Source organism: Hibiscus syriacus, unplaced genomic scaffold, assembly GCF_006381635.1.
Source record: "Hibiscus syriacus cultivar Baekdansim isolate YM2019G1 unplaced genomic scaffold, ASM638163v2 tig00111095_pilon, whole genome shotgun sequence".
NCBI lineage: Eukaryota > Viridiplantae > Streptophyta > Magnoliopsida > Malvales > Malvaceae > Hibiscus > Hibiscus syriacus.
Genome location: NW_024062980.1, coordinates 7,417,849 through 7,431,779, shown reverse-complemented (window position 1 = coordinate 7,431,779; position 13,931 = coordinate 7,417,849). Strand labels below are relative to the sequence as shown.

The 13,931-nt window shown below is 34.9% G+C and overlaps 1 protein-coding gene across 1 annotated transcript; it reads right to left on the bottom strand.

The window, feature by feature from the left end:
* Positions 1 to 2,674: 2,674 nt before the first annotated feature.
* Positions 2,675 to 13,626, bottom strand: LOC120152701 (uncharacterized protein C57A10.07-like). Its single transcript, XM_039164872.1, has 3 exons — positions 12,705 to 13,626; positions 8,272 to 8,396; positions 2,675 to 3,007 (listed from the first exon to the last, which is right to left on the bottom strand). The coding sequence occupies exons 1-3, from the start codon at positions 13,297 to 13,299 to the stop codon at positions 2,690 to 2,692; spliced, it is 1,038 nt and encodes a 345-aa protein (XP_039020803.1). The 5' UTR covers positions 13,300 to 13,626; the 3' UTR covers positions 2,675 to 2,689.
* Positions 13,627 to 13,931: the final 305 nt, after the last annotated feature.

Sequence of the window (13,931 nt, the reverse complement as noted above, 5' to 3'; positions counted from 1 at the left end):
TTCCATTAAGGAAGGTAGTTTTGATGTCCATTTGCCAGATTTCATAATCATGGAATGCAGCTATTGTGAGTAGGATCCGGATGGACGTAAACATAGCTACAGAGGAGAATGTTTCGTCATAGTCTACACCATGAACTTGTCGAAAACCTTTAGTGACTAATCACCCCTTGTATGTTTTTACATTACCATATATGTCGGTTTTCTTCTTGAAAACCCATTTACACCCTATAGGTGAAAGGAAATAGAAAGATGCCTCAGACGTGACAAATAAACTAACGAGGAATCAAACATGAAGAATAAGGTTAACTTGAAGAGCCATAGGTCATTCATTTAAGAGAATGGGTCAACAAATATAACAAGGATAAACCAGAGAAAATTAATTATGTTTGAAGACATGGAAATAGAGAATGACCAAGGGTTAAACAACTCAAGGTTTGAGCACTCTAATCATCCATCAGGTCAACCAATGGAAGGAGTGGAAATGAACAAATATCATGTTACGATGGAGGATAAGGAGAAAGACGAAATCCAAAAGCAAACCATTAACCAAATGATATCTACAGCTCGGAAGTTTGTGTTACAGACTACAACATCTCAATCTTTGATTAAATCAGTGAAGACAATTTCATGGGGAATAAATTATTTTCGAATTGTTGCCAGCCTCGACATGTAAGAGAATCGACTCCTCCAATCAAACTATGGGGTGGCAAAATAGACACACACACCAAAATGTGGTTAACTGGTAACAAGTATGTCAACCGAAGAGCCAAAAAGGTCTAGTTTTACGAAAGGCACAAGACAACAATCTGGCTCTGATGGCTAAAAATGGCTGGAGGTTGATGACGTACAAAGATAACCAATGGTGCAAGGTATTCAAAGAAAAAGTATTTAGTCAGGGATGGAGCAAAGATTTTAGTTCAAAGGGGTATAGTGTAATTAACAATAGAAAATGAGGAGGCAAAATCAAAATAAATTAAAATTTAAAGGCCCAAATAGGTAATTGTCCCATTATTCTTTAATGATAAAACTTTGGGGTCAAATCAAAATAAATTAAAATTTAAAAGCCTAAATAGTAATTATCCCATTATTCTTTAATAATAAAATTTTTTGGGGGCCCCGCCACCTATGTACCTCCGTCCCTGTATTTAGCATTTACATCAGCCCAGGCATATTCAAACTCTTTGTTAACATGTAAAGGTAAAAAAATGGTGGAACAAGGATGCAAATGGAGGATCAGAATCGAAAATCAAACACGATTTTTGTAAGATTGGTGAGTTGGCAAAAAGCCGCAAAAAAATATCATGTCCTTTAAAGCGATGCAGAAAATAGAACGAAAATGGTGATCAGTGACGGAGCTCTGAAGGCCTAAGGGGCCTCGGTCCTGTTTAAATTTATATATTTGATATAATTTTAGTTTAATAGTATTTTGATTCATGTAAAAATAAATATTTAAATTTTGAAAAACTAAAGAATGATAAGTTTGTGTTATCAAATTTTTGGTCTAATTACAATTTAAGTCATTGTAAGTTTAAATATTAGACAAATTAGAAGTTTTCTTTTGAGTTTTGAGTTTTGATTTTTTTTTTTTAATTTAGGGTGAATACAAGGTAATATATGTACAAAGACTTTTAACTATTTGACAATGAACGCTCGTACCCCTACATAAGTGCTTGAACTAAAGACCTTAAGGATAACAACAATCTCTTAATCACTAAAGTCGCTTGGTTCATGCTGAATTTCGAGTTTAAATACCTAATAAGTCTTTATATTTTTCATAAATAATCTAATATTTTAGCCCCTAAAACCAAAATGGCTATGAGAAATACAACGTGGTCATTCATCAAGGAAGCACAATGGACAAAACCCCCACCAAAGTAAGAATTTTTCTTAATCAATTTCAATTTGTCCCTAAAACTTTTAACCCAAAATTCAGGGTGTGACAATATATATTCATGTTGTTTATATACATTTATTAAATAATTTGAATAATCTAGTTTATAGAAAATTTTGTGTATTTTGTGACATGTTTGTGTTATATTTTCACTATCAAAATAATAAAAATTTATAATAAAAAATATAGCCATTAACTTTTTTTTGTGTATTTTTGTTATATACATATATGATGAAGTAGTTAATCACTTATTTTTCTTGGTATACATGACATATATGAAATAAAACTATAATATTTCGACGGCATTCTTCAACACTATATCCGGTAATTCTTATGGGCAGCCATATAAAACTACTACTTTTACATACTTATCACGACTCGTTTTCGTTAGTAAATCTGCAATGGTATTATGCTCTCCAAAAATATGGACGTCTTATTAAGAATGTGAACCACCTAGAAACTATTCGATTCAATCTCCACTCTTTTATTTTATTGTGTTATATTTATATCACGTTTTGATTTAACCTTATTATATATAGGGTTCGAACATGAATTACCATCTCTTGTAACAGCTAAAATATATGTATTTAATTGATTAAAGATCAAGAATAGCAACTATTCCAAAATAACAATTTCTTACAAAAAATAACACTCGATCAGAAATAAATAATAATAACAGCAAGACATGAATATACGAGTGTCCGGATCGCTAGGTCTAAGTTCATCTTCTTTCTATATTAATTTGGCTATTGAGCTTTTATTTAACAAGAATTTTATATTATGGCCAAGTGTCCTTTGCTATGACCACGGGAGCGAACCTTCATACGGAACAGTCCCACAGTATCTAAACAGACCTTCAATTTCTGGGCATCCATTCGGATATGGAATCGACCTATGGAAAGGATCGCGCCCTACCTTTTTCTTCTTAAGCGATCCCAAACACCCGAATGGATCATTTTGGAACTGAGTCCTCACCAATGTCTCACCTTTCAAAGCCGCTTCTTTCGAAGCTGACGGAGGTGGTGAGCCCTTGTAAAAGAATCGTGACTCTGGAAAGCCAATCGCAGTTCGATGCAAGTTTGCGAATCTCTCTTCCTTGAAATCATAACTCACAACCTGATCCAAATGCAATAGGATACTGAAGAATTTCAATCGAGAATGCGAGGAGCAAGTACATATTGTTGTGAAATTCGGGTTAATTTCCACCAATAACAGATTCACCGTGAAAACTATTATCTAGGTGACTAGTGTGAAAACGATTGTACTAAAAATCACCCCAAGGTAGATTCCCAGGAAAGAGGAGGGGTCACAATGGTCCCTCTTAAAACCCACTTTCCTTAGACAGAACTACCAAGACAAGTAATTTTAATAGGACAATAATTGACAACAACTATACCCGACAATAGCTATTAAATAGACATAAAAGAGAACACCAAAATATTTCACTAATAGAGGAAATATTACAAAGAGAGAAAGAATACAAATAGCCTTTAAAATAGAAGAAGGCTTATATTTGTGGGATGATTAACTAAGGAGGAGGAGGGCTTTATTTATAACAAAAGAATTTCCCCTCCTCCTTATACACAACCAATGTGGGACTTTTGCCAAAAACCAACAAATCTCCACCTTGGCAAATTCCACACACATCTCTAAAAAACAATCTTTTAATTTGTAACAATATTGACCAAATCTAAACAATGTTTAAACTTGACCGCAGTTACCACTTTTGTCAACATATCAGCAGGATTCTCAGTGGTCCGAATCTTCTGGATTATGACTCCACCTTCTTCTAGAATCTCTCGTACAAAGTGATATCGAACATCAATATGCTTCGTCCTTGCATGGTAAACCTGGTTCTTTGCTAAATGAATAGCACTCTGACTGTCACAGTGCACTCTGATGTGCTTTTGTTCTATTCCCAATTCACCAAGCAACCCTTGAAGCCAAATTGCCTCCTTCACAGCCTCTGTAACTGCCATATACTCTGCCTCTGTAGTAGACAAAGCCACTGTTGACTGTAAGGTGGACTTCCAACTGACTGGTGCCTTTGCAAATGTAAACACATAACCAGTAGTTGATCGACGCTTGTCCAAATCACCTGCATAGTCTGAATCACAATACCCAACTACACACTGACCATCTTGTTTGTCCTGCTGAAAGACCAAACCAACATCTACGGTGTTTAGAATATACCGCAGAATCCATTTCACAGCTTGCCAATGCTCCTTTCCAGGATCATGCATATACCTGCTCACAACCCCAATTGCCTGTGAAATATCGGGTCTCGTACACACCATTGCATACATCAAGCTACAAACAGCACTTGCATACGGAACCTTTGACATGTATTCCCGTTCTGCATCATCCTTAGGTGACATGGATGCACCGAGCTTGAAATGAGGAGCAAGAGGTGTACTAACTGGTTTTGACATCTCATTTATGCCAAAACGTTTTAGTACCTTCCTCAGATATTCTTTCTGAGACAAACAAAGCCTCCCCAATTTCTTATCCCTTGATATCTCCATGCCTAGAATCTTCTTCGCTTCACCAAGATCCTTCATCTCAAACTCCCTGTTCAATTGAGTCTTTAGTTTCGCAATTTCTGTCTGACTCCTGGAAGCTATCAGCATATCATCAACATAAAAAGAAGATATATATAGGATCCGTCTTCTAGCTCACGTAAATACACACAATGATCATATTTGCTTCTTGTGTACTTCTGCCCTATCATAAACTTGTCAAATCGCTTGTACCACTGCCTTGGAGATTGCTTCAATCCGTACAACGATTTTTCTAATTTGCACACCATCTCTTCTTTTTCAGCAACTTTGAATCCATCTGGCTGAGTCATGTAGATTTCCTCATCCAAGTCTCCATGTAAAAATGCAGTTTTTACATCCATCTGAACTAGTTCCAAATCCAACTGCGCTACCAAAGCCAACAAAATTCTGATGGAGGAATGTTTTACAACTGGAGAAAATACTTCATTATAATCAACTCCCTCCGTTTGAGCGTAGCCTTTAGCCACCAATCTTGCTTTGTAGCGGATGTTATTCTTGTCAGGAAATCCATCTTTCTTTGCATATACCCACTTGCACCCAATTGCCTTCTTTCCCTTCGGAAGACTAGCTAGTTTCCACGTCTGATTCTTTTGAAGGGATTGCATTTCTTCATTCATGGCAATCCTCCACTTTTTATGTTCTGAACTTTGAACTGCTTCATTAAAAGTGGCAGGAACGTCATCAATTGCAATTGGTGATGCAAAAGAGACCATATCAGCATAACGAGCAGGTTGTCTAATGGTCCTCTTTCCCTTTCTGAGTGCAATTGATTCATGTTGCTGTGGAGGTTCTTGGGTCTGAACCTCTTCTTCATCTGACTCTTCTTCTACCATAGGAGAGTCAACATCATTTTCTTTACTGGTTGGGACAAATTTGCTTCCTTCAAACTCCACCTTTTTGGGAGTTCCATCTGTCTGCTCCAATTTTTCTGAAGTCACCTTTCTCAACATGGTAGATTCATCAAAGGTAACATCCCTGCTGAAGATTATTTTCTTTGTTTCTGGACACCAAAGACGATAGCCTTTCACACCAGAGGTGATCCCCATAAAAATCGCCTTCTTTGCTCTTGGATCCAGCTTTGACTCCTTAACATGGTAGTATGCAGTGGAACCAAACACATGTAAGGAATCATAATCTGTAGCAGGTACTCCAAACCATTTCTCTAATGGTGTTTTACCACCAATAGCAGTCGATGGTAAGCGGTTGACAAGGTGACAAGCATAGACCAAAGCCTCAGCCCAAAATTCTTTGCCTAACCCAGCATTAGACAACATACACCGAACCTTCTCCACTAATGTCCGGTTCATACGCTCTGCCACTCCATTCTGTTGTGGTGTACCTCTGACAGTGAAGTGCCTAACAATACCTTCCTCTTCACAGACTTTCAGAAATGGATCATTTTTGTACTCTCCACCATTGTCTGTACGGAGACGTTTGATTTTTCTGCCTGTTTGAGTCTCCATCATCTTTTTCCATTTAAGGAAAAATCCTAGCACCTCATCCTTTGTCTTCATTGGATACACCCAAACTCTCCGGGAAAAATCATCAACAAAGGTGACATAATAGTGTGTTCCTCCCAATGAAGTTGTCTTGGAAGGCCCCCATACATCTGAATGAACATAATCCAAAATACCTTTAGTATCATGGATTGCTGTTCCAAATTTCACCCTCGTCTTCTTCCCTTTGATGCAATGCTCACAAAAAGCTAATTTGCAAGCCCGAGCACCCTTCAATAATCCTTGATCTATCAGTAATTTCAAGGATTTTTTACCAACATGCCCCAAGCGCATATGCCATAACCTGGTTGCTTCTGACTCCTGTTCATCAGTAGAAGCTGCCACTGCTGCTGTCCCAACAATTGTACTACCCAGAAAGTAATACACATTGTTTCTTTTTCGGATTCCCTTCATTATCACCAGTGCACCAGAGATAATCCTCATAATCCCATCTTTTGCCCTCACTTCTAAACCTTTTGACTCTAAGGTTCCCACAGAGATGAGATTTCTCATTAAATCTGGTACATAATGGACACCTGTTAAGGTTCTGATTGATCCATCCTGATTCCTCAAGCGAATTGAACCAATCCCAAGTGTGTCAAGAGGGGAATTATTTGCTGTGTAGACAATTCCACCTTTTAGTTCTTTAAAATCAAAGAACCATTCTCTATTGGGGGTCATATGGTGGCTACAAGCTGAATCTAACAGCCATGAACTGGAACAGCTGGTTGATGGCGTAGCAGCGAATGCGAAATCTGAATCTCCATCATCATACTCGACCACATTTGATTCTGAGACAGCCTTCCCCCTTTCAGGTTTGCCTTTATTCTTTAGCTTGGGACATTCTTTCTTCCAGTGCCCTTTTTCTCGACAAAAAGCACATTCATCTTTGCTCAATCTGGACTTTGACTTCGATCTCCCTCTGCTTCCTTTATTCTGACTCTTGGAACGGCCTCTAACAACAAGAGCTTCTGCTTCGACACTTGTGTTTTCTTGTTTGTCTTTCTTTCTCAATTCATAACTATACAAGGCAGCAGTTACTTCACTGAGAGACACATCAACCTTCCCATGAAGTAGAGTAGTTTCAAGATACTCAAACTCATCAGGAAGTGATCCCATCAACATCAGAGCCAGATCTTCGTCTTCAAAAGTCACGTCCATATTCATCAGATCAGTCACCAGCTGATTAAAGCTAGTAATGTGATCATTCATAGTGGTACCTGGTACATAGTTGAAGCGGAACAGTCTCTTTTTCATGTAGAGTTTGTTCTGACCGCTTTTCTTCAAAAATTTCTCCTCCAGTGCCTTCCACAATTTACTTGCAGAAGTTTCCTTAGAAAATGCATACTTCTGCTCTCTAGAAAGACACGATCGAATAGTACCACATGCCATTCTATTGATCCTCTTCCATTCTTTCTCCTCAACATCATCTGGTTTCTCTCCTTCAATAGCAATGTCTAGACCCTGCTGAAATAGGGCATCTAGAACCTCGCTTTGCCACATGCCGAAATGACCGGTGCCATCAAAAATCTCCACTGCAAATCTAACATTTGTCACAGCATTTCTTGCCAAAATTGAAGATGAAGAAGCGTCTGCCATTTCTGCTACAAATTCTATTTAATAGCTGCCAATGCAGAATGTCAATTATCCCAAGGAAATTTTTCTGATGTGGAAGATCAGCCTAAGCCGCAACCACAGAGCATACTAAAATAAACCAAGAGCTCTGATACCAATTGTTGTGAAATTCGGGTTAATTTCCACCAATAACAGATTCACCGTGAAAACTATTATCTAGGTGACTAGTGTGAAAACGATTGTACTAAAAATCACCCCAAGGTAGATTCCCAGGAAAGAGGAGGGGTCACAATGGTCCCTCTTAAAACCCACTTTCCTTAGACAGAACTACCAAGACAAGTAATTTTAATAGGACAATAATTGACAACAACTATACCCGACAATAGCTATTAAATAGACATAAAAGAGAACACCAAAATATTTCACTAATAGAGGAAATATTACAAAGAGAGAAAGAATACAAATAGCCTTTAAAATAGAAGAAGGCTTATATTTGTGGGATGATTAACTAAGGAGGAGGAGGGCTTTATTTATAACAAAAGAATTTCCCCTCCTCCTTATACACAACCAATGTGGGACTTTTGCCAAAAACCAACACATATCATGAAAAACTTGAGATAACATGTATTAGGTTCATGAACTTATTTCTTACATCCATGGTGCCATGGATGACGAACTCGACCGTTTAATCTTTCACCTTATCGAAACACTATCGAAATTCGGAATGGATCAAGTAGGATATGCTTACAGTTATGTTCTGTGGGTATGTCCCGGTAAGCTCTCGAAACCGGCAAACACTAAAGAGAAGATTTTCAAAGCTATCTCTTGCATGCTCCTCTGTTAATGCCCTCCACTTCACACTTTCTTCCTTCCCTGAAAACCAGTTGAATATAAGAACGACGCTCGGAATCTCAGATGATTTGAAACTGTAATGTTGTTTCTACACGAAAGAGGCAAGCTCATAGAACTTAACAGAGAGTGGAACTCTCACTGTTGAGCTAAAATGGTTGCAGATTTGGATTCAAGGGGTTGCAATCTTATGGCAGCACATGAGAACATTCAAGTATCTAATAACCATAAATGTTGCATAAACACTCTTCAAATCGATAAACTTGATATTTCTAAGAACAAATATATATGAAGAAATGAATGCAATAATTTTAACTAGTCCAAGGCATGCAAACGGAAAAATGGGTGAATTTAATTGATAAATTTAATATTTATATTAAATTCATATTTCTTTTTACTATTCCAAATTATAAGATTTTTTTAATTTAAATATTAGTAGGATAATTACTTTTTAAATATGTCAAATTAAAAAGATATTTGTTATCTATTTAATTTTGAATATTAAAGATAATTATATACTTTTGAATATTTAAAATTAAAAGATATTATTATATGTTTAAATTTGGATATTAAAAGATATCTGATTAGATTAAATCTCGCTTGGAGATCTCCTATAAATACTGAGTTAACCAACTAGGTTAAACACAAGTTTTTCATATTTCAGAAATAAAAAAAAAACTTGAAAAAAATTTCTTCCACTAGTTTTCCAGTGATAGACGAAGGAAATGATATATCATGATATCTATTGTTGTGCTACTGTAGTTGATCATCTAGTTGTTGTATCATGTGAGACAGACGACCAACGAACTTGAGCACCAAAGGAGTGGTTGAAAATTTGTCTTAAGGAAACTACGTAACAGCAGACCTCAATTATTTCTGATCACAAGATCAAAATAAATATTTTTCTTTCTATTTAATTTTGATTTATTTTAAGAATTTTAACTTCCTTGTTTGATTTTATCAGGTTTGATTTCTTCTCATATTGTTATTTCGAATAACAATCTCAAGACAGAGTAAACTCGTTCTATCCCTTTGATTTTATAATGATATTTTTATCATTATTATTTTCTATATTATTCTCATATTACTGCACGATTTTTCTAACAATCTTAAGACAAATTTTATTTAATTTTCTTATTTTCCAAGATGATATAGAATTCGTTTGAGTTTAATCCTTGTTGTGTACAGAGAAAGTGCCAAAAATTCGACAAAACAAATATTGGGCGAAAAATCAAGAGTGGTTTACGCTAAAGATAAGTTTCCTTTAATTTTGAATTTATAAATTTCAAATTCTTTGTGGAATAATTTTGAGTTTAATTTTTAATGTGAGAAGTGGTTCCAAGGGATTCAAATAATTGGATTCCAAAATCTTTACAAGATCTTTGTGATTGTGTACTTTGTGGGGCACACCTTGAATCTTCATGGTTTAAGATTTTTATTAACAATAGTGAAGTTAATAATGATCAAGAATTCAAGTTTCCTTTAATTTTGAATCAAGAGTACTTTACGCTAAAGATAAGTTTCCTTTAATTTTGAATTTATAAATTTCAAATTATTTGTGAAATAAGTCTAAGTTTAATTTTTAATGCTAGACATGGTTCCACTATTTTCTGTGTAGAGATTCAAATAATTGAATTCCAAAATCTTTATAAAATCTTTGTGATTGTGAGCTTTTGTGGGGGCACACCTTAAATCTTGAAGATTTAAGTATTTATTAACAATGGTGAAGTTAATAATGATGATCAAGAATTCAAGTTTCGGTTGACAACGATGAGGTCAATTAGGTAAGTGAAATTTGAATATTCCCTTTAATCTAAAATGATTCGGAAGTCTTTCTTCTACCTTACTTTAATCTAAAACGATTCAGATATCGTGGTAAAAACAAGACAGTGAATAAATTTATTTAAGGATTTATCATGCAGTTTTAATGGGTTTTCAAAAATCACAAAGTGGACAAATTTATATAACATAAATTATCGTGAAAGTAACTTTGGTTACCGATTTTGTTTCAAAATTTTGATCTTTCCGATAACAAAATAAAAAATAAACGAGAATTAAATTTTTGCTTATTGGAATCTTTAATTTCGTATTTGAAATCGATGGGATTTTAATTCTATCGTGTAACATAATTTTTTGATTTCTATAGAAATCGTTGGAAAATAACAACTCTGCTACCGATTTATTTCAGGATTTTAGTTCATGACTAAATTATGCTGATAGAATAAATCAAAATTTAATTTTGGCTTATTGTTGGAATTATTATTAATTCTAATTTTGTGAGTTAGACGAAATCATGATTTTTACGGTCATGAGCCACACTGAAAAACTTGTAAAATTCTATGGATAGAATTTCGAGATGTGACAATATAAGATGTTTTATTTGACCATGTTAAATTTGACCAAATATCGGATGATCCTTATATTATTAGAGAAGATGCGGTAAACGTTTTTACCGCATTCACTATTGTTAAAGTTTAAAAGTAATATGACTTACTATATTGGAATTTGGAAATACATCTTGAATGTATTATCGGATACATTATATAAGGTGTATAGTATCCATAAGATAAAAAATTATGGATACAAAACGGAAGATGTTGGTACTAATAATTGTTAGTGATCAAGTTCTTAAAATTCATAATGATGGCATACACGAGGGAGAGTAAATATTTTATTACCCCCATTGATGATATCAAAAGTATTGTTATGTGTATTTGTTAAAAAGAGCAAAAATGAAGTTATAGAAAAATTTGTTTTTTATAAAATGAAGTTGAAAATCAACTTAAAAGATTAAGATGATAGAAAGTGACAGTGCACAACATGATATTATTTATAAAGTGACATCATTATACTCTCCTAAAATAAATGGAGTAGCAAAGCAAAAAATTGAACCGTAAAAGAAACAATGAACGCAATGCTAAGAAGTTCTAGGTTGTCACAAAACGTGTGGGGGATGATAAGTTATTGTGTCAACTAATTACCTTTTAACCTCAGGAAAGAAAAAGGACAAGATACTATATGAGTTATGAAAAGATTGAAAACATGTGTCATACAAACACTTAAAAATGTGAGTGTCTGGAAAAGGTAATGACCACATTACCAAAATAAATGAAATAGGTCCAAAAATAAATGAGAATGATAGACCGATGCTAATTGAAATTTGAAATTCAAGATATCAACGACACAAGTGAATATGTTTCACATTGGAAGAAGAAATCGTGTCATATAAATCCTTAAAAAAAGGTTATAACCAGATTCATAAATGAATTTGAGTTTGTAACTCTATATAAGTTTGGAGAATAAGCTGAATAACTTTAGAATTTCTTAAAGGATATTCTCGAATGGTCGGAACATGTGCCCACAGTATGCATATACTGTGACTAGCATAGAATTTCAAGTATAATGGTAAGTCGAGGCATATGTGTCGTCGACATAATATCATAGACAACTGATCTCAAATGGAGTTATCTCTGTTGATTTTGTAAAATCAAAGGATAACATTGTGGATCTGCTAACCAAAGAATTAAATTAAGATGAAGTTAAGAAAAATATCTAAAGAAATATACTATAGCCCATGAAATTTAAAGGCTTTATGTGAAGGAAAACCCTACCTAGTTGACTAGAGATCCTAAGATCTAGTTTCAAAGGGACAACCTAATTGTATAAACCTTGTACGGTCAATGTGGGGGTTTCTTATCCCAGGTTCGTTCCTACGGAGTAAACAATAATTAAAGTGATATAGACTAAGCAAGGCTTTTAATGATCATTGTGTGATTTGGTAAGCCGAGCAACATAAGTTATCTATGTGAGAGCGAAGTGAGACCGCTTCAAGGAGACTGTTGAGGATAGTTCTTTCAAACTCTTGTAGAACCAGACAGATGTCCATGGCTTTAAGGATATACCCATGAAAACTAAATTGTTATTAGAGGGGCAGTTGTGTGAAGTATGTCATTGTTTACACAAACGATAAAACAGTTCAAAGACATCGCATCTACAATTTAGTTTGTTGTAACATAAGAGACAGACGACCAACGAACTCGAGCACAACTGTTTTCGATCACAAGGTCAAAATAAAAAGAGTTTTTCTTTCTATTTAATTTTAATTTATTTTAAGAAGTTTAACTTCTTTGTTTGATTTTCTCAGGTTTGATTTCGTCTCATATTATTGTTTCGAATAACGTTTTCAATAGAGAGTAATCTCGTCCTATCCCTCTAATTTTATAAATATTTTTATCATTATTATTTTCTCTATTATTCTAGGATTAATACGCAAATTTTCAAACAAGAACAACATATAACCAGAAAAATGGAGAACTGAACAAGTGAACATACCAAACCATCTTTCCAATTCAGCAACTGTCCAATAACTTTGAGCCTCGCTCCGAGGACCGGCATCCTTTCGAGTCTCTCCGCCGCTAAATAGAAGCAAAGCTGCATCGTCCCGAGCGGTGTTTTCGACCCCTCCCTTTATGTGACTAAAAAATGTAGCAGCTTGTCCGGGATTCTTCTGGTACGACTCCAAAAACCAAGAATCTTCCTTATCAACCTTTCCACAAGTAGTACTAGTATAAACCGAATGCGTAGCAACCATTACAAGATTCTTAAGCTTGGCATACGGATAGTAATTACCGAATCCATCATCGAGTTTCCCATAATTTCTCAGCATCCAATCGTGGTGCTCATTTAGAGAGAGAACTATGATGATTGTGACCACAAATGCCAATGAAACAAAGAAAACAAGGAATGGATGTAACTTGTAATAGTTATGAAGCGTGTCAGCCAAGGACTTAATCCATCTAACAGGGTAAAACGATGAATTTCTAACCCTTTTGCTTCTTTTGATATTACCAGATTCGATATCAAAGTCGCCCCTTGGATATGCATTGAAGGACTTTGGACTATTTGACCCAAATGGATAATTATTCATCAGAACAGAAATACAGCTCAAAAGCTTCGAGATTTATGTGAATAAAGCATACTCAAAGAGGCAGTTCAGCAGATTATCGAGTAAAGATCACGAATTTCGATTCAATTCGACAATCCCAAAGGACAAACTACTTAAAAAGAAAAGATCTCGATCATCAAAGTTGCATCTTAGGAAATTAGAAATGAATCTTTAAGAAAGAATTTTCATCATCAAAGCAGAGGTAGAAAAAGTAAACTCACCAAAAACCCTGGCAGAATGGAAAAGAATCAGATCCAGAAATTCAGAGTTTGCTTACTAAAAATAAAAATGTCAGAGATGGTGAAGGGGAAGATGTCTGAGAACTGGAACTGAATTATTGGGTTTTTCCATTTGAAGCCCAAATGGTAAACTGTTTGTTTCGGCCGTTTATCATTGGAAAAGCCCAAACCTATAATTTTAAAATGTCAGATATTGGAGGTTTTGCTGTCACTGAGATTCAACCTTTTATGGTTTCGATTCGTTAAAAAAATTAAGATATTGTAGATTTAAGATAAGTTCGAAAATAAAAGATGCATTACTCATATCTTAACTCTTAAAATGATGTAGTTTCCATAAATTGAGCCAACTCATATTCTAAATAAGTATATTGAAGA